Source organism: Balaenoptera acutorostrata, chromosome 13 (assembly GCF_949987535.1).
Source record: "Balaenoptera acutorostrata chromosome 13, mBalAcu1.1, whole genome shotgun sequence".
Lineage (NCBI taxonomy): Eukaryota > Metazoa > Chordata > Mammalia > Artiodactyla > Balaenopteridae > Balaenoptera > Balaenoptera acutorostrata.
Genome location: NC_080076.1, coordinates 71,975,500 through 72,002,732, shown reverse-complemented (window position 1 = coordinate 72,002,732; position 27,233 = coordinate 71,975,500). Strand labels below are relative to the sequence as shown.

Here is a 27,233-nt window from a genome sequence, read left to right as displayed (position 1 = left end):
GAAGCTGTTCAGTGCTGATGGTCAGGGCACAAGATAAGACATTTGGGAGTCAACAGCACACATGTGATGATTAAAGCCCTGAGAATGGATGACTTCTCCAAAGTATGTAGACATTGAAGATTATATAGTCAGGGCCTTGGAGAGGTTGGGCTTTGCCCACAGTTAGAGGTGGGAGAAGGAACAAAGTAACAGAGAGAAGCGGATGACAGCACAGACAGATGGAAAGAGAATGAGAACAGTATAATGTCATAGAAATAAAAAGGAACATTTAAAAGAGAGTATAGAGTCAACATCATAAAACAGGCCAAGAAGATTGAAAAAAGGAGTAAAGACAGTGAGATCTCTTAATTAAAAGTCATTGTTAGGAAAAGTGAAGGAAAGTGAAGATGACTGAAGAAGGCAGCTTTGTGATTCAAAGAGCAGGTGAGAAGGGGTACAGTAAATGGAAAGCCTCTTATGAAAAATTTGGTAAGGAAACAGCACAGTAACTAGAGGGATAATCAGGATCACATGAAGGCTTTTTCTTCCTAATGTTTGGAACAACTTCATTCAAATTTTCCTCCTCACCTTCTACTCAGAATTTCAAAGTCTTACTTTTGAACAAAGTCAGGATTATGACACAAAGCATCCAAAACCAAGTGGAAGAATTTGATCTCTGTGTGTTCTTCTAAGTTAATAGGACAGTATCTTTGTGGACTTTTAAACTATCTTATACTAATATTTTTTTCCTAAATTGAAACTATGGATGTTCTAGCAAGCTCTGAAAAGATAGAGTATGCATGAAAAATTTAAAACATGCAAATATTTTCAGATAATATCATTATTATATCCAGTGGCCTTCTACCCATCTGAGATATTTATTTCCAAGTGGAAGACTCTGAGCTAATATTCTCTTCTTGAAACCATTTAGACTTAAATTCTTTAAATATGATTTTTGTAGTATCTTTATAGTATTATGAAGTGTTTTTTATGTTAAAATTGTTGAGCAATACTTTACCAATTCTCAGAAATCCTGTCTAAAGCAAGTAATAATACCTTTATTCTTCAGACCAAAATGCTTAAAGAAAAAAATGCATTGCTGGTCCTATAAAGTAATTCTTGACATATTCATTTTTTTAGGAGTATATTTACTGACTTCTGGGTAAAGATGGTAGATGGACACGCCATCAACATTTATTTAGTTTCCTCCCCAAACCTCTTTAGAATGACAGTAAAGAGATTTATTTAAAGAGTAGAAACCCCAAAGGACAGAAAGAATAAGAGAGAAAACAACAGCAATGAAAGTTTGGAAGCTGGAAAGCAGATGGATGAGAGGTAACTAATGTAGCTGGTAACTTAAACCAGCAGTGGGGCAAACCAAGAACCATCCAAATGTACAGCAGTCTAAAGAATTTCCAGCATCAGGTACTTTTGAAATAAGGGATAAAGAGGATGGGTAGAGGAGCTAAAATAAGACCCACTAAAAGACATTTATGAAGCAGTTGGAATCCTCAGACCCCTTCTTCAATTTTGCAAAACCAAACAGTTGCCCCTTGCCCACCCAGGCATAAAATCGGAAGTTTATTCTCTGGGGAAGGTGATAGAGGTGTTTGGATAGTGGGATCCAAAGCATAGTTGAGGCAGGGTTATGGTACTGGAAATGGGGGAATTAAGTGAAACTATGCATACTGAATGTGGAGACCCTCAGCCCTCTATCGCTATTTGCCTCCCAAAACAGTGGTGGCCAACATAGATTGAAGAAACTGACCAAGAGGAATGATTTAAAAATACAGATATTGAGCATTCCCCCCAAAGGCCTGATCATATCATTCTACAATGAAGGCCACAATCACAATCATCCACAAGGTCAGAGCTTTCTAGTCCTTCCCCTTTTAATTATAAGCAGACAACCAAGGACTACCAGCCATCTTTGGCCTTCTGAGGAGAGAGAGGTAGGAGAGGTGGATGGGGGTAAAGGAGGAAACAACAAACAAATGAAGAAACAAACAGACATACAAAGAGAAGAAATGTATCTAGAGATATCAATATCCTCTGAGATAAGAGACAATTCTGTAAGCATTAACGAGAGCAGGATGCCGTAAAAAGGAACACTCAGAGAACAACAACAAAAGGCTCTTGGAAACAAAATACAATAGCACAAATAAAAACTCAACAGAAGAACAGGATTACGTTGAAGAGTTATCCACGAGAGCAGAACAAAAGCACAAGTATATGGAAAATTGTAGAGAAAAGATTTTTAAAAATAGAGTAACTATATACAGGAGGTCTACTATCTAAATATTAGGAGATCCAGAAAGAAAGGATAGAGAGTTCTGAGGGGACATAATTTTTATCAAGGAAATAATTCAAGAACATTTCCCAGAACTGAAGGATCACCCAAGTTACCAGATTCAAACTAGCCACTGACTGACAAGCATAAATAATTAATGAAAACAGAACTATATCAAGGCACAACATTATGAAATTTCAGAAATCTGAGGAAAAAGCTTCCAGACAGGAAAAAACAGATAATATACAAAAACTCAAAATCAGAATGGCTTGGAAATTCTTAACAGCAACACCAGAAGCTAGAACACAAGGAACAATGCCTCAAAATTCTCATGAAAAATAATTGTCCTCCTAGATTGTTATTTCCAGCCAGACTCTCAATCAAATATAAGGGTAAAATAATAATATTTTTAGGGCTTGTATGATTTCAAAAACTCACCTCCCATCACTCCTCTTCTCAGGAAGTTATCAGAGAATATGCTCCATGGAAATGAGGGAGAAAACCAAGAATAGCAAACAAAAGGTCTAACACAGGAGAGGCAAAGAATTCCCCAGAAATTGTTGAAGGTAGATTCCAGGATGAGAGCCAGGCACCAGAGAGCAACAGATTTGGTCAAAGGTGAAAAGCTCCAGGAGAAATTTCTCAGTGAGGACAAAATTATTGCTTCTGAGTATCTTAGAGGAGACTTAGGCCAGCACTGTCATTAGATCTTTCTGTGATGATGGAAATGTTCTATATCTGCACTGTCCAATACAGCAGTCACTAGCCAGAGCACTTGAAATGTGACAAGTGTGACTGAGGAACTAAACTTATCATTTCACTTAATTACAATTAATTTAAATTTTAATAGCCACATGTGGTTAGGGGCTACCATTTTGGATAGTGCAGGTTTAGATAATCAGCAGAAAGTTTGGAATTGAATTAGGAATAAGTTGAGAAAAAACTAAGCAAATGAAGAACAATTATTAACTGCAGAGAAAGCAAAAACTTATGCAAGAAAGGAAAAGCAATCATGACTTACTACATAACTCAGCTCTTTATAGAATTATATAGTTATAAGAATATAATGCAGGGCTTCCCTGGTGGCGCAGTGGTTGAGAATCTGCCTGCCAATGCAGGGGACACGGGTTCGAGCCCTGGTCTGGGAAGATCCCACATGCCATGGAGCAACTAGGCCCGTGAGCCACACCTACTGAGCCTGCGCGTCTGGAGCCTGTGCTCCGCAACAAGAGAGGCCGTGATAGTGAGAGGCCCGCGCACCGCAATGAAGAGTGGCCCCCGCTTGCCGCAACTAGAGAGAAAAGCCCTCGCACAGAAACGAAGACCCAACACAGCCATAAATAAAAAAAAAAAAAAAAAAAAAAAAAAAGAATATAATGCAAATTATTGACATAACCCAAATTAAATTATATATTGGGGGAGTATTGGGTGGCTTGTTTTATCTTATCTTCATTTACCAAAAAAGTACAAATATTTTCTCCAGATCAATAATTTTACTTCTCTACTGTGTTCTTAATGGCTACATAGTGCCTCATCTTATTGGTCTACCAAAACTTATTGAACCAAACTTTCACTGAGGGATGCTTAGGTTGTTTCCAATTTGGAACAATTACCAATAGGGCTTTAATGAGTAATACCATGGATTACTGCGTTTTAAAATTTAACTGTAATGAGGCAAAGTTTACATACTATTGTACATACTATTACATCTATTTTAAGTATACATTTCTATGAGCTTTGATAAACCTATATATCCACCACCACAATCAAGATAGAGAACGTTTCATCGACTTAAAGTTTCCCTATTCCTTTTTGCACTAAATCCCCATCCAACCCCCACCCCTAGGCAAACATCAGTTTGTTTCCTGTCATTTTAGATTAGTTTTGCTTCTAGAATTTCAGGTAAATGAAATCATATAGTATGTACTCTTGTCTGACTTTTTTTTTTTTAATTTATTTTATTTATTTATTTTTGGCTGTGTTGGGTCTTCGTTGCTGCGCGCAGGCTTTCTCTAGTTGCGGTGAGCGGGGGCTACTCTTCATTGCAGTGCGCGGGCTTCTCATTGCAGTGGCTTCTCTCGTTGCAGAGCACGGGCTCTAGGCGCGTGGGCTTCAGTAGTTGTGGCACGCGGGCTCAGTAGTTGTGACTCACGGGCTCTAGAGCACAGGCTCAGTAGTTGTGGCGCACGGACTTAGTTGCTCCGCGGCATGTGGGATCTTCCTGGACCAGGGCTCGAACCCGTGTCCCCTGCATTGGCAGGCGGATTCTCAACCACTGCGCCACCAGGGAAGCCCTTGTCTGACTTTTTTTGACTTTTAAAAATTCATTCACAGTTTTGCACAGTTTATTCTTTATTATTATTATTGCTAATACTAATTCATTGTTCAAAGATACCACAGTTTGCTGATCCCAGGACCTGTTGATGGGCATTTGGGTTGTTTCCAATAATAGGAGCTATTATGAATATAGCTGCTATGAACATTTCTGTTCAAGTATTTTTGTGATTATATGTTTTCATTTCTCTTGGATAAATAACTAGGAGTGAGATTGCTGTACCATATAGTAAGCATATGTTTAACTTTATAGGAAGTTGATAAAATCTTCTCCAAAGTGGTTGTACCATTTAACATACCCACCAGCAATGTATGAAAATTCCAAAAGATTTACATCCTTGACAACACTTGGTATTGGTGATTTTAATTTTAGTCATTCTAGTGAATGTATGCTAGTATCTCATTTTGGTTTTAATTTTTATTTTCCAGATGACTAATAACATGAAGCATCTTTTCACATGCTTACTTGGCTATGGGTACATATTTTTTGGTGAAGTGTCTGTTCAAATCTTGGACATTTTTTAAAATGGGGTTGTTTTCTTGAGTTGAAAATAACCTGTATAAATATCATCTGTACACATAAAAATTATGTATCCTGAATAAAAGTTCTTTGTCAGATGTATGTAATAAGAATATATTCACCCAGTTTTTAGCTTGCCTTTTTATTTTCTTAGCAATATCTTTTTGGAAGAGAAGTTTTAAATTTTGATAAAGTCCAATTTATCAATATTTTTCCTTTTATGGTTAGTATTTTTAGGGAACTGCCTGAAAACTTTTTGCTGAACATTTTGTTTCCTTCTAGAAGTTTTATAGTTTTAGCTCTTACGTTTAGGTCCTTAATCTGTCTTCAGTTAACCTTGTGTGTGGTATGAGGTAAGGATTAAGTTTCACTTAATATGGATATATGGATACCCAATTGTTCCAGCACCATTTGTCAAAAAGACTATCTTTTACCTTGGTACCTTCGTAAAAACTCAATTGATTATATATGTGTGGGTATATTTCTGATTTCTGTATTCTGTTCCATTGATTTATATGTCTATCTTTACTACAAGGTCACCCTATCTTGTTTACTGTACTTTTAGTACCTTTACAGTCTTGATATCTGATACAGTAAGTTCTACAACTTTGTTCTTTTTCAAAAGTTCTATGTCTTTTCTAGGTCCTTTGCATTTCCTTTTAAATTTAGAAGCAGCTTATCAATTTCCACAAAAGAGAGGCCTGTGGAGTTTTGACTGGGATTCCACTGAATGTATAGATCAATTTGGAGAGAACTGACATCTTTTTTTTTTTTAATTATTTATTTATTTATTTTTGGCTGTGTTGGGTCTTTGTTTCTGTGCGAAGGCTTTTCTCTAGTTGCGGCAAGCGGGGGCCACTCTTCATCGCGGTGCGCGGGCCTATCACTGTCGCGGCCTCTCCTGTTGCGGAGCACAGGCTCCAGACGCGCAGGCTCAGCAGTTGTGGCTCACGGGCCCAGTTGCTCCGCGGCATGTGGGATCTTCCCAGACCAGGGCTCGAACCCGTGTCCCCTGCGTCGGCAGGCAGATTCTCAACCACTGCGCCACCAGGGAAGCCCGAGAACTGACATCTTAATCATGTCTTCCAATCCATGAACATGGTAGATCTCTGCATTTATTTTGGTCTTCTTTAATTTATCTCAGCAATGTTTTATAGTTTTAATTGTGTACATTTTGGCAAATGTCTTATTAATTTAGCTTTAAGTATTTCATGAATTTTTATGCCACTGTAAATAGTATTTAAATCTTTCATTTTCCAATTGTTCATTGACAGTATAGAGAAGTACAATAGTTTTTTTGTGTATTGACCCTGTATCCTGTGACCTTGCTAATTTCCTATATTAATCCTGGTAGTGTCAGGATTTTCTGTGTACACAGTCGTGTCATTTTCAAAGAAATTTAGTTTTACTCCTTCCTTTCCAATCTGTATGCCTTTTATTTTTTATTCTTACTTTAATTCACTGACTAGGACCTCTAGTATAATGTTAAATAGAAGTAGTAAGAGTTGATATCCTATTTTACTCTCTATCTTAGGTACAAAGTGTTTAGTCTTTCACCATTATGTATGATGCTACCTTTAGGTTCTTTGTAAATGTCTTTTTTAAAATTGAAGTATAGTTGATTTATGATACTATATTACTTTCAGGTGTATGGCATAGTGATTCAGTATTTTTACAGATTATACTCCATTAAGTGTTATTATAAGATAATGGCTATAATTCCCTGTGCATATAATATATCCTTGTTGCTTATCTATTTTATACATAGCAGTTCATATCTCTTAATCCCAAATTTGCTCCTCCCCCTTCCCTCTCCCCTTTGGCAACCACTAGTTTGTTTTCTATATCTGTGAGTCTGTTTCTGTTTTGCCTATATATTCATATATTTTTTTTTTGGATTTCACATATAAGTGATATCATACAGTATTTGTCTTTTTCTAACTTATTTCACTAAGCATAATATTCTCTAGGTACATCCATGTTGCTGCAAATGGTAGAATTTCATTATTTTCTATGGCTGAGTAATATTCCATTTTATATATATACATATGTATGTATGTATCTCACATCTTCTTTATCCATTCGTCTGTTGATGGGCACTTGGGTTGCTTCCATATCTTGGCAATTGTAAATAATGCTGCTATGAACATTGGAGTGCATGTATCTTTTTGAATGAGTGTTTTTGTCTTTTCTGAACATACACCCAGGAGAAGAATTGCTGGATCATATGATAGTTCTATTTTTAGTTTTTCAAGGAACCTCCATACAGTTTTCCATAATGGCTGCACCAATTTACATTCCCACCAACAGTGTACAAGGGTTCTCTTTTCTCCACATCCTCTCCAACATTTGCTATTTGTAGACTTTTTAATGATAATCATTCTGACAGGTGTAAGGTGATATCTCATTGTTGTTTTCATCTGCATTTTTCTAGTAATTAGCAGTGTTGAGCATCTTTTCATGTGCTTGTTGGCCATCTGCATACCATCTTTGGGAAAATGTCTATTCAGTTCCTCTGCCCATTTTTTAGGTCAGGTTGTTTGTTTTTTTGATATTGAGTAGTATGTGCTATTTATATATTTTGTATATTAACCCCTTGCCGGTCATATCATTTGCAAACATTTTCTCCCATTCTGTAGGTTGTCTTTTTGTTTTGTCAATGGTTTCCTTTGCTTTGCAAAAGCTTTTAAGTTTAATTAGGTCCCATTTGTTTATTTTTGCTTTTATCTATTTTGCCTGAGGAGACAGATCTGAAAAAAATATTGCTATAATTTATGTCAAAGAGTGTTCTGCCTATGTTCCCTTCTAGGAATTTTATGGTTTCAGGTCTTACATATAGGTCTTTAATCCATTTTGAATTTTTGTATATGGTGTGAGGTAACATTCTCAATGTTTTACACGTAGCTGTCCAGTTTTCCCAGCACTAGCTGTTGAAGAGACTGTCTTTTTAAATTATTTATTTATTTAGTTAGTTATTTGGCTGTACCGGGTCTTAGTTGCAGCACATGGGATCTCCCTTGTGGCATGAGGAATTTTTAGTTGTGGCATGCAGGATCTTTAGTTGCAGCATGCGGGATCTAGTTCCCTGACCAGGGATCGAACCCGGGCCCCCTGCATTGGGAGTGCGGAGTCTTAACCACTGGACCACCAGGGACGTCCCAGAGAGAACGTCTTTTCTCCATTGTATATTCTTGCTTCCTTTGTCATAGATTAATTGACAAAAGGTGCATGGTGTAAATGTCTTTTATAAGGTTGAGGAAGTTCCCTTCCATTCCTTGTCTTCTAGAAGTTTCTTTTTAAAAAATTACAAATAAATGTTGATTTCATCAAACACTTTTTCTGCATCTATAAAGATGATCATGTGGTTTTTCTCCTTTATTCTGTTAATATGGTGAGTTACATTGATTGATTTTAAAATCTTAAACCAATCTTGCATTTGTGGGATAAACCCCATATAGTCATGATGCATTTTTCTTTCTATATATTGCTGAATTTGCTTTGCTAATATTTTGTTAAAGATACTTGCATCTATAGTCAGTCATGAGAGCTATTGGTATTGTTTGATTCAGAGTTTTCTTTTCTTATAATGTATTTGTCTGGTTTTAGAATCAGATAATGCCGGCTTCATAAAATGAGTTGTGAAGTCTTCAATATTTTCTTAAAGAGTTTGTTTAAGATCAGCATTATTTCTTTCTTAATTGTTTGAAAGAATTCACCAGTGAAACCATCTAAACTGGAGTTTCCTTTATGTGAAGGGTTTTAGTTACAAATTCAACTCCTTTATACAATATAAGATTATTAAGTTTATCTATTTCTATATGTGTCAGTTTGGTAATCTGTGTCTTTCAAGGAATGTGACTATTTCATCTAAGTTGTCCAATTTATCAGAATATAGTTTTTACAATATTTCTTTATTTTGCTTTTGATATCTGTGAGATTTGTAGCAATATCGATCTCTCATGCCTGTTATTGGAAATTTGTGTCTTCTCTATTTTTTAATCAGTCTAGCTTATAGGTTTATCAATTTTATTGATATTTTCAATATTTTCCAAATTTTTATATATTTCCCAGATATATTGTTATTGATTTCTAATACAGGCATACCTCATTTTATTGTGCTTTGCAGATATTACGTTTCTTACAAATTGAAGGTTTGTGGCAATGCTGTGTGGAGCAAGTCTGTCAGAGCTATTTTTCTAACAGCATTTGCTCACTTCATGTCTCTGTGTCACATTTTGATAATTCTCAAAATATTTCAAATTTTTTCATTATTGTCATATTTGTTATGGTGATCTGTTATCAGTGATCTTTTTTTTTAAAAATCACTTTTGTTCTTTTTTTTTATAATAATCTTTTATTTATTTATTTTTATATTTATTTTTGGCTGTGTTGGGTCTTCGTTTCTGTGCGAGGGCTTTCTCTAGTTGCTGCAAGCGGGGGCCACTCTTCATCGCGGTGCGCGAGCCTCTTCACTATCGCGGCCTCTCGTTGCGGAGTACAGGCTCCAGACGCGCAGGCTCAGTAGTTGTGGCTCACGGGCCTAGCTGCTCCGCGGCATGTGGGATCTTCCCAGACCAGGGCTCGAACCCGTGTACCCTGCATTAGCAGGCAGATTCCCAACCACTGCGCCACCAGGGAAGCCCTGTCAGCGATCTTTTGATTGTTACCATTGTAACTCTTTTGGGGGCACCATGAACTGCACTCATATAAGACAATGAACTTAATCAATAAATGTTTTGTGAGTTCTGACTGCACCACCGCCTGGCTGTTCCCCATCTCTCTCCCTCTCCTCAGGACTCTCTATTCCCTGAACACAACAATATTGAAATTAGGCCAATTAATAACCCTACAATGGCCTCTAAGTGTTCAAGTGAAAGGAAGAGTTGAATGTCTTTCACTTTAAATCAAAAAGTTTGTTTGTTTTTCTTTTTTAAGATTAAATAAAGGAAGGCATGTCAAAAGCCATACTAGGCCCAAAGCTAGGCCTCTTGTGGCAAACAGCCAAGCTGTGAGAGCAAAGGAAAAATTTTTGAAGGAAATTAAAAATGCTACTCCAATGAACACATGAATAATAAGAAAGCAAAACAGTCTTGCTGATATAGAGAAAGTTTTAGTGGTCTGGAGAGAAGATCAAACCAGCCACAGCATTGCCTTAAACCAAAGCCTAATCCAGAGCAAGGTCCTAATTCTCTTCAATTTTATGAAGGCTTAGAGAGGTGAAGAAGCTGCAGAAGAAAAGTTTGAGGCTAGCAGAGGTTGGTTCATGACGTTTAAGGAAAGAAGCCATCTTCATAACATGAAAGTGGATAAAGCAGCAAGTTCTGATGTAGAAGCTGCAGCAAGTTATCCAGAAGTTCTAGCTAAGATAATTAATGAAGGTAGCTACACTAAATAACAGATTTTCAGTGTAAATGAAACAGCCTTATATTGGAAGAAGATGCCATCTAGGACTTTCATAGCTACAGAGGAAACACCAATGCCTGACTTCAAAGCTTCAAAGGACAGGCTGACTCTCTTGTTAGGGGCCAATACTGCTGGTGACTTGGAAGTTGAAGCCAGTGTTTACTTACCATTCTGAGAATCCTGGGGCCCTTAAGAATTATTCTAAATCTACTCTGCCTGTGCTCTATAAATGGAATAACAGAGCCTGGATGACAGTATGTCTATTGATAACACTGTTGAGACCTGCTGCTCAGGAAAAAAAAATTCCTTTCAAAATATTATTGCTCATTGACAATGTACCTGGTCACTCAAGAGCTCTGACGGAGATGTACAATGAGATTAATGTTGTTTTCATGCCTGCTAATACAACATCCATTCTGCAGCCCACCAACCAAGGACTAATTTTGACTTTCAAGTCTTATTATTTAAGAAATAAATTTCACTACAACAAAGGAAGCAAGAAAATATACAATGGAGAAAAGACAGTCTCTTCAATAAGTGGTTCTGGGAAAACTGGACAGCTACATGTAAAAGAATGAAATTGGAACATTCTCTAACACCATCTACAAAAGTAAACTCAAAATGGATTAAAGACCTAAATGTAAGACTGGATACTATAAAACTCCTAGAGGAAAACAAAGACAGAACACTCTTTGACATAAATCACAGCAATAATTTTTTGGATCTGTCTCCTAAAAGTAAAGGAAATAAAAGCAAAAATAAACAAATGAGGGCTAATTAAACTTAAAAGATTTTGCACAGCAAAGGAAACCATCGACAAAATGAAAAGACAACCTACAGAATGGGAGAAAATATTTGCAAATGACATGACCGATAAGGGATTAATATCCAACATATATAAACAGCTTATGTAACTCAACATCAAAAAAACCAAACAACCCGATTAAAAAATGGGCAGAAGAGATAGGCATTTTTCCAAAGAAGAAATGCAGATGACCAACAGGCACATGAAAAGATGCTCATCAGGGAAATGCAAATCAAAACCACAATGAGATATCACCTCAGACCTGTTAGAAGAGACTCCTGGAGAAATTCAATAGTATGTATTTAATGTATTGTTCAATCTATAACATAAGGAAGTGTAATATATGTGCCAATATGAGCACAAAGGACTTGAGTGGGAACAAAGCTGCATTGGACTAAGAAAATGACTACAGATGGCAGAGTAATAATTATGACAATGTATTGCTGGGTGTGTAACATTATAGGTGTAATATTTGTAGCAATAATACCACAGAAAAGGGGGAAAGGGAATAGAGCTATATAGGAGTAACACTGCTAAATCTCCCTGGAATTAAACTAGCATAAACCTGAAGCTAATTCTGATGAGTTAAGATGTATATGATAGAGGAACCAATTAAAAAAACAAAAAATTTAGTGAAAAAATGTTTAATTTTAAATGCTTCATTAAAAATATTCACTCAGTACAAAAGAAAGCAGTAAAGGAGACTAGAAGAACAAAAAAGACAAACACATAGGAAATGAAAAGTAAAATGGTAGTCATAAATCCTACTTTATCAAAAATAACATTAGGGACTTCCCTGGCAGTCCAGTGGTTGAGTCTTTGCCTTCCAGTGTAGGGGGTGCAGGTTCGATCCCTGGTTGGGGAGCTGGGATCCCGCATGCCTCACAGCCAAAATACCAAGACGTAAAACAGAAGCAATATTGTAATGAATTCAATAAAGACTTTAAAATAATAATAATAATAACATTAGTGTGAATGGATTAAACAATCCCATCAAAAGGCAGCGATTGTTACTGGAGATAATGAGGGACATTTTATGATGACGAAAGGGCCAATCCATCAAGAAGATAAAATAATTATAAACATATATACACACCTAACAATAGAACACAAAATTACATGAAGCAAAAACTGACAGAAGTGAAGGGAGAAACAGGCAATTCAACAATAACATTTGGGGACCTCAATACCCCAATTTTAGTAATGAGTAGAACAGCTAGACAGAAGATTAATAAGGAAATAAAAGGACTGAAAAATAGTATAAACTAACTAGACATAACAACATCTATAAAACACTATATTCAATAACAGCAGAATGTACATTTTTCCCAAGTGCATGTGGAACATTCCCCAGCAAAGACCATATGTTAAATCATAAAAACAAATCTCAAATAAATTTAAAAGGATAAAAATAATTAAAAGTATGTTCTCTGACTACAGTGGAATAAAGTTAGAAATCAAGAACAGAATAAAATCGAGGACACACACAAATACATGAAAATTAAACAACACACTCCTAAATAACCAATGTATCGAAAAAGAAATCGAAAGAGAAGTCAGAAAATCATTTAAGATGAATAAAAAAGAAGATACAACAGAACAAAACATAACACTGCTAAAACAGCAGTGCTTAGAGGGAATTTAATAAGTGTAAATGCCTATATTAAGAAAGAAGAAAGATCTCAAAGAACCTAAACTTCCTCCTTAAGACAATGGAAAAGGGCAAACTAAATCTAAAACAAGCAGAAGAAAGGTAATACAGACTGTATTGGAAATTTATGAAATGGAGAATACAAAAAACAATAGAGAAAACTGATGAATCCATAAGCTGGTTCTTTGAAAGATCAACAGAATTGACAAACCTGTAGCCAAGAAAACAAGAGAGAAGACTCAAATTACTAGAATCAGAAGTAAAACAGCAGGGCTTCCCTGGTGGCACAGTGGTTAAGAATCCGCCTGCCAATGCAGGGGACACGGGTTCGAGCCCTGGTCCAGGAAGATCCCACATGTCTGGAAGCAACTAAGCCCGTGCACCACAACTACTGAGCCTGTGCTCTAGAGCCCGCTGAGCCACAACTACTGAGCCCACGTGCCACAACTACTGAAGCCCGTGTGCCTAGAGCCCCTGCTCCGCAACGAGATGCCACCACAATGAGAAGCCCACGCACCACAATGAAGAGTAGCCCCCCGCTCGCTGCAACTAGAGAAAGCCCACACGCAGCCAAAAATAAATAAATAAAAATACATAAATTAAAAAAAAAAAGAAATAAAACAGCAAACATTACTACTGACTTTACAAAAATATAAGAAAGTAGTATAAAGGAGTACTACAACCAGTTATATGTCAATAGAGATAACATAGCTGAAATAATAAATTCCTAGAAAGACACAAACTACTAAAACTGACTCAAGAAGAAATATCAATAGAAAATCTAAATAGATCTAACAAGTGAAGAGACTGAATTAATAATAAGTTTAAAACTACCCAGAAAGAAAAACCCAGACCCAGCTAACTTATTTTAATTCAAAGAAAAACTAATGCAAACTCTCCACAAACTATAGAAAAGGAGTGAATACTTCCCAACTCATTTTATGAGGCCAATGTTATCCTGATACCAAACCAGACAAAGACATCACAAGAAAACTATAGATTAATATCTCTTATATGTGTGGACATAAAAATCCTTAACAAAATTTTAACAAACTGAATTCAGGAAAAAAAAATTTTATATATATTATTATAATATATTTTATATTATTGTTATAATATATTATTTATATATAATAAATATATTATTTATAATATTATATTTAATATATATTATTATAATTATATATATATATAATCTCCCATGACCAAATGGGATTTATCCCAGAAATACAAGCTTGGTTTAATATGTAAAAATCAATTAATGTAATACATCATATCAAAATCACTTGATCATCTTAATAGAAAAAAAGCATTTGACAAAATCCAACAGCCTTTCACGATTAAAAAAAAAAACACTGAAGAAACTAGGAATAGAAGGAAACTTATTCAACATGTTAGAGGGCACCTACTGAAAAACCATAGTCAATAACATACTTAATGGTGAAACACTGGATGCTTTCCTCCTAAGATCAGGAACAAGACAAGGCTGTCCACTCTCACCACTTCTATTCAACATTGTAATGGAAGTTCTAGCCAGGGCAATTACAAAAGGAAAAGAAACAAAATGCATCCATATTGGAAAGGAAGAAGTAAAAGTGTATCTATTTGCAGATGACATGATCTTGTATGTGGAAAATCCTAAAGAATACACTAAAAAACTATTAGAACTAACAAGTTCAGCAAGTGTATTATCTAGGGTTCTGCAGAGAAACAGAACTAACAGGATGTGTGCAACTAACATTGCTGAAAGAAATTAAAGAAAATCTAAATAAATGGATAAATATCCCATGTTCATGGATCAAAAAGCTTAATATTATTAAGATGTCATTAATCCCCAAACTGATCTTGAGATTCAATGCAATCCCTATGTGAATCCTAGCAGACTTCTTTATAGAAATTGACAAGCTGATTCTCAAATTCATATGAAATTGCAAAGAACTCAGAATAACCAAAACAATCCTGAGAAAAAAGAAGGAAGTAGGAGGACTCATACTTGATTCAAAACTTATTACAAAAAAAAACACAAAAACTTATTACAAAACAATGGTAATCAAGACAGTGTGGTACTGGCATAAGGATAGACACATAGACTAATGGAATAGAATTGAGAGTCCCGAAATAAAACCATCTGTCTATGGTCAACTGATTTTGACAAGAGCACTAGGACCATTTCAGGGAGAAAGAATAGTCTTTTGAACAAATGGTGTTGGAATATCCACATGCAAAAGCATGCTGTCAGATTCTTACCTCACACCATATACTAAAATTGACTCTCAAACTGTATCAAAGATCTAAATGTAAGAGCTAAAACTATAAAACTCCTAGAAGGAAACAAAGGAGTAAATCTTCATGACCTTGGATTTGGCAGAGGATTCTTTGATATCACATACACACATCGCACAAAGCATAAGCAACAAGAGAAAAAATGGATAATTTGGACTTGATCAAAATTAAAAACCATTTGTGCTTCAAAGGACACCATCACAAAAATGAAAAGACAACTCATAGAATGGGAGAAAATATTTCCAAGTCATACATCTGTTAAGAGACTGTACCCAGGAAATATAAAGAATTTTTACACCTCAACAGTTTTTATTGTTGTTTACAAATAACCTAACTTAAAAATGGGCAAAATATCTGAATAAACATTTCTCCATGAAAGATATATAAATGGACAATAAACAATGATATCACTAGTTGCTACAGATATAGAAATCATAACAATGAGATACCAGTTACTTCATACCTACTAGGATGGCTAGAATCAAAAAGTGACATAAGTCTTGTTGTGGATGTGAAGAAAATTAGAACTTGCATACACTGCAGGGGGAAATATAAAATGGTGCAGCCACTTTAGAAGACAGTTTTGGAGTTCTTCAAATGATTAAACAGAGTTAATAGGACCCAGCAATGCCACTCCTAGGTATATACCCAAGAGAATTAAAAATAGGTGTTCCAAAAAACTTGTACATGAACGTTTTTTCGTTTTGTGGTTGTTGTTGTTGTTGTTGTTGTTGTTGTTGTTGGCATGATGCAGGATCTTAGTTCCCCCACCAGGGATCGAACCCGTGCCCCTTGCAGTGGAAGCACAGAGTCTTAACCACTGGACCGCCAGGGAAGTCCCACATGAATGTTTATAGTAGCATTATTCATAATAGCCAAAAGGTGGAAACAACCTAATTGTCCATCACTGATGAATAGATAAACATGTGGTCTACCCATACAATGGAATATTATTCAGCCATAAAAAGGAATGAAGCACCAATACATGCTACCACATGGGTGAAACTTGAAAACATAATGCTAAGTGAAAGAAGCCAGTCACAAAACACAATATATTGTGTGACTTCACTTATATGAAATATTCAGAATAAGAAAATCTATAGAGACAGAAAATAGATTAATGGTTGCTTAAGACTTGGGGGAGAGACGGAAAGAGGAAATAGGGAGGTGATAGTTAAAGGGTATGGGGTTCCTCTCTGGGGTGATGAAAATGTTCTAAGATTGACTGTGATGATAGTTGCACAACTCTTTGAACATACTAAAAACCATTGAATTGTATACTTTAAGTGGGCAATTTGTATGGTATATGAATTATATCTCAATAAATCTGTTCAAGAAAAAAATGTTGTATAAATAGAATCATACAGTATGTAGTCTTTTGATTCTGGCTTCTTTCACTTAGCATGATGTATTTGCAACTGATCCATGATGTTGCAGGTACCAGTAGTTTGTTCTTTTTTATTTTAAATGTATCCATTCTCCCATTAAAGAACATCTTGGTTGTTTCCAGTTTTGGGAGATTACAAATAATGTCACTATAAACATTTGTATACATGTTTTTGTGTAAACATAGGTTATCATTGCACTTGGTATAATAGTTGTTTTAAAGTCCTTATCTGCTAATTTTATCATTGCTGGCATTTCTGGGTCTCCTTCTATTGACTAATTTTCCTTGGTTATGGGTCAGTTTTTCTGCTGCTTTACATGTGAATGAATTGTTATCAGATTCTGGACAATAAGAATGTTACTTAGTTGAGTGTTTGGACTTTGTTTTCCTCTAAAAAGTGTTGAGTGTTATTTTGGCAGGCAAATAAGCTTGATCCTTTCAAGGCTTGTTTTTAAGCTGTTAGAGTTCGGTTTGGAGGCCTTCACTAAAGGATTGGTTTAGCTTTCATGCTAAGGTGTAACCCTTCTGGAGTCTCTATTGAATGTTCCAGGTGTTCAGCAAGGTCTCTCCACATAACTGATCGTTATGTGAACATCTGTCAGTCTTGTGAGAGTTCTAAGAATCTTTTACAGTTCCCCCAATAGTTTTCTGTGTCCAACCTTGTAGAATTTCAACCCATACCTGAGAAGCAGAATATTCAACAAAAGACTCAAGGGATGCCAGTGATGATCTCTGGAGCTCTTTCTCTCTGTAGATCCCTCCCTTCTGATGCTCTGTCCCCAGGCGCTTCAGCTTCCTCAAACTCCAGTCTATTTCTTCAACCCAGCAAGATGCCATGCTCTGCTTGGGTTCCCCCTTCCCGCACCGGTGGTCCAGAAAGGACCCCCTGACGGAAGGTGCAGTTTTAAGGCTCATCTTGTTTTTCTTCTCTCAGGGATCACAGTTTTGCCCTTCCTGTTATCTAATGTATGAAAACAGTTGCTTCATATATTTTACCCAGTTTCCTAATTTTTTATAACAGGAGAGCAAGTCTGTTACATTATTCCTTCATGAATAAAAGTGGAATTTAATCATTCTATAGGATTTTTGCTCTCTTGTGGGATTTTTAACATTCTCTCCTACATGAATGAGTGTAAGGTTTAATGGACTGAGGATGAGCTTTGGAGCCAGAGAGACCTAGGTTCTCTGATACCGACTCTGATGCTTTCTAGTTGGGCAACCTTGGATATACTACTTAATGTCTATGAACTTCTGTTTCTTCAGCTATAAAATGTTATGCAAAGTTGTTGGGATCAATTGAAGCCATGTGTATATAAAGCCCTTTGTAGGCACTTAATAAATGCTGATTATTATTATTATTTATATAACAGCTACTTGTTCCATTTCTCCTGAGCGATTCTGAATCAGGGATTTGACGTGTTTATCTTTGTATCTACTACCTTTGTACAGTGAGTCAAGCATGATAGGCTTCAATATAAATTTGCTGACTGAATAAATGTTGATAACTTATGGTTGATTAGAATATTTTAGAATATTATTTTAAACTTTCTTCACAATGAGCTAAGTGTAGACTTGTTTTAATGTCAGACCAGTGCCATTAGCTATAAGGTTTCTGTTTGTTCTGAATTTGGTTATCAAAGCAGGAGGAGCCCTCCATCCTACAGGAAGAAGCAAATCTGAGGCGGTGGCTCCATAGAGGATATATACGTACTTCTGTTTCTAGCTCCTCTTTATCACTGTCTGAAGGACTGATCTTCTGAAGTCTTAAATCTCAATTTTGAGATCCTAATATAAATACCAAAAGAATTACTCTCCTTACAATGCCTGGGTTTGTTACAAACCATAATCTCATCTGTTTACCAACAGGCAATGTAACTTCAAATGGAAAACTAGCAGCACATATAACAAGTATCAGGAAAAGTTGGCCAACTGTATATAGTTCTATATAATTAAGTAACATTATCATTATATTTTTTCCAATACATAATTGACTAAATCTCAATAAAGTCTTTATTTTTTAAAAAACTCTAAATAGAGCCTAATATTACACTGGTTTTAGTATAATGATAACATTGTATTATTTCAGATTATTACAGGCATTTTTTTTAAACCAAAAAGAACATTCTCAGGCTTACTCCTTTTTTAAAAAAACAAAACTTACTTCTTTTAATGCTAGGGTTTAATAATAGTAACATCCAAAGTGTTATTACCTAAGATTACTCACTATGCTTTTCTTCTGTTGTAATATATATATATCAATATACTCTTTTTTTCTTTATGTAAATGAAACATACACAGATCATCAGAGTGGCTCTTCCTACTCACAAAAGAAGGAAATAATTCTCTGATATGTTATAGAGTGATTCATTTAAAAAAAGATGACTTATATGACTGATGGAAAAGTCAACCAACTTTCATTCCTCTTTTCATGGTTAACAGAGGATAACAATTATATTCTGTAATGCAGAACAGAAAAATTAATTGAAAAAAATTTCCTATTTGACAAAAAGAAACTTTGTGAAAAGGACTATAGCCCCATGATAAAGAGAGAATGATGTGTGGTTTTTAAGTCTGAATATTTTCTGTAGATAATGTGCTGCTTCCAACGTTTTCAATAATCAACTCTATTTCCAAGAATCTAAGATATTCTTGCCAACACTACATTGTATCAAACAAGGCATATATGCTTCAAGAGATGTAATACTATGAAAATCATCAGACTATACCTCAAAAATGCAAAACTTCAGTTCAGAGTTTAGTGGGAGAAAATAGATTCTGAATGAGAAGGCTCTTGTTTTAATCCACTGACTAGAATACAAAGCAGTTCTAAGGAATTGCAGAAAATATATTTCTAGTCCACACTTAAATGGTACCATTTACTTTGGAACCAATGTACTTTACATTCTAATTTCTCAAAAACAAATCATTTACACTTTAATCAAATGTGTTAGCACAAAAGGTAAGAAATGGCCTTCACACAGGGAAAAAAATGCATATATTGTTATAATATATGTATTATTTTGTGGAATTCATCAAAAAGAAAAAGCAACCCTTTCTGAGGGTACAAAAACTCATAAAAAGCTCAGAAAATTAGAAAATTACAGCCTATGGATCCCCACTTAAAAATTGATAAAAATACGAATTCCCAAAGAGCTGTAATGGCTTAATAAACTAGGACCATCAGTCTCTACAATAGACATGTGCAACATTAGCCCTCCATCTTTTTATAGCTGTCTGGATGTATCAGTAATTACTAGTCCTTTAAGGAGCCTGGGTTAACTACCTCTATTAGAAAGAAGTACTTTTCCCTCATTATTTAAACTTAGCATAAAATTTAAATAAGATTCTACAACCAATTCCAGAACATGTGGTTATTGTCACCACATAGGTGAGTTCTTTAAAGAAGCCTGTCCAAGAGTCTCTCTCTAGTGTATACGTCTATTGCTATCCATCCAGCTGACTGAAACAGAGAAAACAGGTCCAACTTCACAGAGTACTGTGAGGTGCCACTGTGTTTGTGTGTCCTTACTACCTAAGGTCTTAAGCTTAAACCACCCCTACAAGGAAGGAAGACCTGTCCTGAAGATGTCGCAGAGGTAGATAAAATAAGGACACATTTGGGACAGGGTTTTTCAGACAGTTCTACATAACCCTGTTTTGTCCTGGGATTCCTTGGTCTCTTTACTTGGGTTCTGTGTCCTATTTTCCAAGTGGAGTTAGGTTTTAAGAGTTCTTATCATCTAAGAAATTTTAAATTTCAAGTTTATCTCCTTTAATTATTTCTGAATCCATTGCCAAACTATGATCTCAGTTTTACATTGTTCTTCAGATCTTAAGGATCACACCAGAAAATGAAGAGTACAAACATTGAATAATTTCAACTACTGGTAGAAATCTTTTATATTTGTCTTTCTGTGACTGAGATAAGAAATAACCTGAAAAAGAAAATTGTATTAAAATATTTTTTTCAATCTTACAATAACCTCACAAGATGATTACGTTAAATTACTTCTTTACTATGGATCACTGGTGAAAAAGCAGTATAAGCTGTTTGATCAAGATTTTGTAAACTTTATATTTTAATAGAAAAATTGTATGATTTAAAAAAGCTTTTAAAAATCTTTGAGTTTAAGTTAACGAAAAGTAGAGATTTCAGCAAAGCCAGGTAGGATACAGGGAAAGATGTGGAAGGTTCAGAATTGGAATTCCAAATCATAGAGACAGAATTTCTGATGCTACTACACTGTACTTTCCAACTTGCCTGGAACATCCTCTGCCTTAATCTCTGCCAATCAAACTGATGCATCCATAATATCAACTCAATGAAACCTTCCTACACAGTGCCAGTTTACCTTTATTTCTGTATCCTAAGAGCACAGGCTTTGGAGTCCAACTGCCTTGATTTGAATTCTGGCCCTGCTACTTATTCACTGTATCTGTAGCCTTGGGCTAATTTCTCTACGTCTCAGTTTTCTCCTTTGTAAAATCAGGATAATAATAGAATCTACCTCATAAAATAGCTGGGAAGATTTAAAGTGATAATACATGTGAAGCCCTGAGTACCATGCTCAGTATTGTTAGTTAATATTATTTCTATCATTCATATACTCTCTAGTATTATTTTTCTTTATATCACGTAGATATTGTCTCTTCAGCTAGAGTTCTCAAATGTAGAAACTATATTTTATATGTCTTAATTTTCCTCACAGTGCTTAGTAGGGCATTATGCTCTTAATAGGAATTCAAAATATAACCCAGGAATCTTAGCATGGAAGGGACCTCAGAGGTCAGTCTAGTTCAACCTTCCCCCTAAATCATGATTTTCTCTTGCAACGCCCTAGAGACAATCATCTATACTCTATCTTGAACATAGTATATACCTGTACTTGAACACAGCTGTCGACAAAGCATTCACCCTTCTCAAGACAGTCAGTTTTATCAAGTAGTTGTCATTTTTAGAAAATCCATCCTGAGGAGGTAGAGAAGCTGGAAGCTTCTGGAAAATGATAATACTCATTTGAGAGCTATACAAATTTTCAGGCTCTGTAAATTTCACTCCTGATACTATACCCTTAGAAAATAATGGAAAATTCTGCCATACATACGAAGGTATTTATTACAACACCATTTATAATAGTAAAATCAGGAATTAACTTAAATGTTTAATGTAGGAAAATGGTATAATACCTAAATGGAAAAAAAAGTTCATTAAAATTAAAAATATGAAGAGTAAGGTGGGACATAGTTATAAAATTAAGTATAAAATTATCAATAAAACAAATTTATATTTATACCATGATTAAAATCATGTATAAATATGTATATCTGTGGAAAATGACTAGATGGGATGGAACATATAAAAATGAAAACAGGGACTTCCCTGGCAGTCCAGCGGTTAAGACTCTGTGCTTCCACTGCAGGCGGCACAGATTTGATCCCTGGTTGGGGAACTAAGATCCCACATGCCGTGGTGTGGCCAAAAAAAAAAAAAAAAGGAAAGAAAACAGTACTGATGGGATGGGATGGTAGGACAGCTGGAAGATTTGCACTGCTTTTTAAATTACTTTAATATCATTATGCTATTGCTTTAAAATTTTTTAAGAGAAAGTTCTTCCTTCTCTTGAGCCAAAATCAACCTCTGCACACCTCACCCAGCCAATGTAATTTTCATTTTCTGGCTCTCATTCTGACCTTTGAAATTACACAAAATAAATCAACTTGAAATATTTGAAAATGATCATCATAGTTTTAGTACCCTCACTCTCTGGCACTCTGGAAGACAAATTAGAGGGGCAATGCTGACATCAGGGAGACCCAGTTAGGAGGCTCAGCTGTCCTTCACCAAGAAAGCAATGATGACAACCTGAATCAGTACAATGGCAATAGGGCCAGACTGGAGAAGTATTTCAGATACAAAACAGACGGAAATGGTAACCAAAAGGCTGTGAAAAGTGAGAAGAAAATAGGAATTGAACATATTCCTGGTAAGGCTGCTTGGTAAAGTTTTAATGAAATACAAAGATAAGGAACCTGGGAGGAAGAAGAACATGTTTGGTAAGAAGTTGAAATTCCATTTGATACTGAATTAGAGGTACTCGTAGAATATATATGTCTATATATTGATGGAGAGATCAGTTTGGAATAAGGGAGACAAAACCAAACCAGAGAAATAGAGGAAGGCAAAGATAAAAACAAAACATGAGCAAAATAGAAAAACAAAGCAACAGAAGAGATCAGCACAACTAAAAGATGACTTTGAAAAGAGTAATAAAAAATACTTGGACTTCCCTGGTGGTGCAGTGGTTAAGAATCCGCCTGCCAATGCAGGGGACATGGGTTCGAGCCCTGGGCCGGGAAGATCCCACATGCCACAGAGCAACTAAGCCCGTGCACCACAACTACTGAGCCTGCACTCTGGAGCCAACGAGCCACAACTACTGAACCCATGTGCCACAACTACTAAAGCCCGTGCGCCTAGAGCCCGTGCTCCGCAACAAGAGAAGCCACCGCAATGAGAAGCCCGTGCACCGCAATGAAGAGTAGCCCCTGCTCGCCGCAATTAGAGAAAGCCCGCGCGCAGCAACGAAGACCCAATGCAGCCAAAAATAAAAAATAAATAAATAAAATAAATTTATTAAAAAAAAATACTGATTTGGGGCCAATCTAACCAAGAAAAACAAATGGGTCACAAATAAATACCAGATATAAAAACAGGGACATAACTACAGAAGCAGAAGCAATTTTTAAAATTATGAGACCTCCATGAATAACGTCATACCAAAATATATAAATACTTGAAGATAGGGGAGAGAAAGGTCAGTTATTTATATTTTTGGTATGATGTTATTCATGGAGGTATCTTATAATTTTAAAAATCACTTCTGTTTCTGCAGCTATTTCTCCTTGTTAGAGAAAAACATAGAGTACATCTCTGTAAACTTTAGAGCAGATAAAATTTTTTAAATAAAAACTGCCGAAGATAGCCGAAAAGATTGATAAGTTGAACTATATTAAAATTAATATTCTGTTCATCACAATACACCGTTAAGAGAGTAAAAAGGCAAGTTAGAAAGTTGAAGAGATATTCACAATACATGTACCTGACAAAGGACTTATATGTGGAATATATATTCAGAACTCCTACAAATCCATAAGAATGAAAGACAAACCCAATAGAACCCAATAGAAAAATGACAAATGACTTGAAAAGACATTTCACAAAAGAGGACATCCAACATGGCCAATAAACATGTGAAAAGGTGCTCATCTTCATTAGTCATCAGGAAACTGCAAATTAAAACCACAATGACCTACCACTACACACCCACCAGAATGGCTAAAATTAAAAAGATGGAAAATGCCAACAGTTGGTGAGGATGTGGAGCAACCAAAACTTGCTGATGGAAGTGTAAATTGGCACAAGCACTTTGGAAATTGTTTTGTAGTATCTATTAAAGCTAAATGTACTCATATCCTGTGACCCAGCAATTCTACTCCTAGTAAATCTATTCCCGCCAGAAATGTGTATATATTTCACTAAAAAACATGTTCGGAATGTTCAAAGCAGTGAAAAAATGTTTCATGCTCCATGATTCCACATCTATAAAATAAAAAACAAGAGAAACTAATCTATGCTAATAGAAGCCAGGATAGAGATACTCCTGTTGAGTAGAACAGTGACTGCAAAGTAAGACTGAGTTTTCTCAAGGTGCTGGTAGTATTTTGTTTCTTGATCTGGGTGCTGATTTCACATGTGTATTCAGTAGGGCTGGAATGGGGTGAGGCAAACAAGATACCTAGGAAGTAATATTTAAGGTGGTACTCACTCTTACCTTGTTTGCCTCACTCTCATCCCAGCCCTGGTGTTCAGTTTGTGAATTGAGCTGTATCACTATGATATATGTATTTTTCTGTATGTATATTACACTTGGATTTTAAAATGTAAAAGGGGTCTGGTCTACCTTACCCCACAAATAAAAATAAACTCCAAGTGGAATAAAAATGTAAAAAGAAAAACCTTAAAATTTTTATAACAAAATAGAGGAGAATATTAAAAATGAACTCAGATAAGGAAGAATTTCTTAATACCCAAAAGCACATATTAGAGGAAAAGAGTTGACTACATTAAAATTAAGAACTTCTCTTTAGCAAAAAACATCTTAAAGAAAGTGAAGAGACAAGCCACAAACCTGAAAAAAAATTGCAACATAAATAATGAAAAATAATTATTATTCAGAACATATTTTTAAATCAATGAGGAAAAGATAAATAATCCAATAGAAAAATGCATGAAAGACTTGAACAGTTACTTTATACATAAGAAAACCAGAACAGCCAATATACATGAAAAGATGCTTAAACTCACTAATAATCAGGGAAATGCAAATCAAAATCAAATCATGAAGCATTACCATTTACATCCAGGAGTTAGGCAGAAAACATAAACTTGGGTAAAATTAAGTATTGACAAGGGGACTTCCCTGGTGGCGCAGTGGTTAAGAATCTGCCTGACAATGCAGGGCACATGGGTTCGAGCCCTCGTCCGGGAAGATCCCACATGCCGCGGAGCAACTAAGCCCATGCGCCACAACTACTAAGCCCGAGCTCTAGAGCTTGCAAGCCACAACTACTGAACCCATGTGTCTATAGCCTGTGCTCCACAACAAAAGAAGCCACCGCAATGAGAAGCCCGCGCACCAGCAAAGAGTAGCCCCGCTCTCTGCAACTAGAGAAAGCCCGCGCGCAGCAATGAAGACCCAATGCAGCCGTAAATAAATAAATAAATACAATTTAAAGTATTACTTAAAAAAAAAAAAAGTATTGACAGTAATGTAGAACACTCCCTCCACTGTTGGTGGAGCATAAATTGGTACAACCATTTTGGAGAACAGTTTTTCATTACCTAATAAAGTTGAAAATGTGCAAGCCCTAGGACTCTTTGGTATACTCCCTGGAGACACTCTTGCATATGTGTACGAGGAGGTGTATACATGAATGTTTATAACAATTGCAGAGGAAGAAAGACTGTCTGTCAAGAGTAGAATAATCTACAGCAGTGAAAATGAATGCACTCTGACTTAGGTTTATCCATAACACTTTTCTACCCCAGTAATCAAGAACTTACTTATACTTGCAGTGAGTATGAATAAACACCTATAATATTTTTAAATATGTTTAACATGCTCTTATAAGTTATAGAAAATCCCAAATTTCCTAAATTCATGGGTACCTTTTATAAAAAAGAAGTATATTAGAAAGTCTTTTTTTCTCCTAGCCATGGACCACTTCATCTAACAGAGTATATTTCCTTCTTGAAGATAGTGCTTTTTTAGAATAAAGACTCGAGGTTAGGGGCTAGTTTTGTTTCAGTTTTTACACCCGGCACACTCCATTGGATCCTGTTACTATGATATGACCTGTGTATGAACTGAAAAATGTCAACTGGGTTTAACTGAAGCAATGGAGGGTCGCTACAGCTTTGCCTTACGTGATTGTTGCATTCCTCTTCCTCTTCATCACAGTCTAGACCCTGATGGGCGATCTCTGTAGTGCTGCTCTCCTGAAAGAGATTGTTCTCCAAATCAGACACTCTGGTGGCCTCGGTTGTGACTTTTACTTTCATGCTATGAAAGCCAGTGGAGACCAATCCCACTTGCACGTTTACAGGCTTCCCGTCGAACAGCAGGAAGTGTGAGTTTACCCCTTCTTTAAAACCAGGGGGATGGTAATCATGTGGGGTCACTGCAAAATGAAAAGGGCAGAAAACCAAGAAAACTGTTGAGTTTCAGGAGAACAAGGCAGCGTAATCTTTCATGTGTAACAACAGACATCTCTTTCAAATGCTTGCCAAAATCCTTCTATTTATCCAAAATATTTACTTCAGCACTGAAGAAGGAATTTGACTAGAGGTCTCCACCTACCTGCATTATAGTAGTGGAGTTTCATAGTAAGTATAACATCATTAGGAAGGGGTCCAAGGTTCTGCATCAGTATATACAATTTACGCATCAGTAGAGCACTGGCTTTCTTAATATCTTCACTGTTTGTCCCACTTTCGAAGGCTGTGCTACTGCTATAACCACATAGAAAAACAGCATACTTTTCAATCACATATAATATTGAAAATCTATTTTAAAAAGAACAAAACTTTTTACTGTATGATCAGATAAATATAAACTAAACTCAGGACACTCTTGAGACTATTTTAGAATGTAAATTAGATGAGTTATTGTACTTTTTGCAATGTATATACAAAGGATTTCTTAAGTAGCAAGTTCCCTTAAGACATTTTAAATGTGACCTGATTTTTTAAAAATCTAATTTACAAATAATTGCATACTATAATAGTGAGAACAATGGACTTGACATTTAATATTGGCTCTGCTGCTAACTGGCTGAATGACCCTGGTCAAGTCACTTAGACACTCTATGTCAGTTAGCTCCTATGTGAGATAAGCTTACACACATTTCTATACCTCTCCAAGTTAAATCAATCATCAGCTCTGGGCCTTTGTACCATCTGGTTATCTCTCAGAGGCATCCGCTTCTCACTTTTACATGGATTATGACAATGACTGACTA

General features: G+C 35.8%; 1 protein-coding gene across 1 annotated transcript in view; it reads right to left on the bottom strand.

Moving 5' to 3' along the window:
* Positions 1 to 27,233, bottom strand: part of HORMAD2 (HORMA domain containing 2) — a 69,586-nt gene that overhangs the window by 23,356 nt on the left and 18,997 nt on the right. Inside the window, exons 9-10 of the mRNA XM_028163718.2 lie at positions 26,573 to 26,721; positions 26,140 to 26,393 (exon numbers count right to left, since the gene is read on the bottom strand). Of these exons, the coding sequence (XP_028019519.1) occupies positions 26,140 to 26,393; positions 26,573 to 26,721 (403 nt within the window). The remainder of the gene's footprint in view (positions 1 to 26,139; positions 26,394 to 26,572; positions 26,722 to 27,233) is intronic.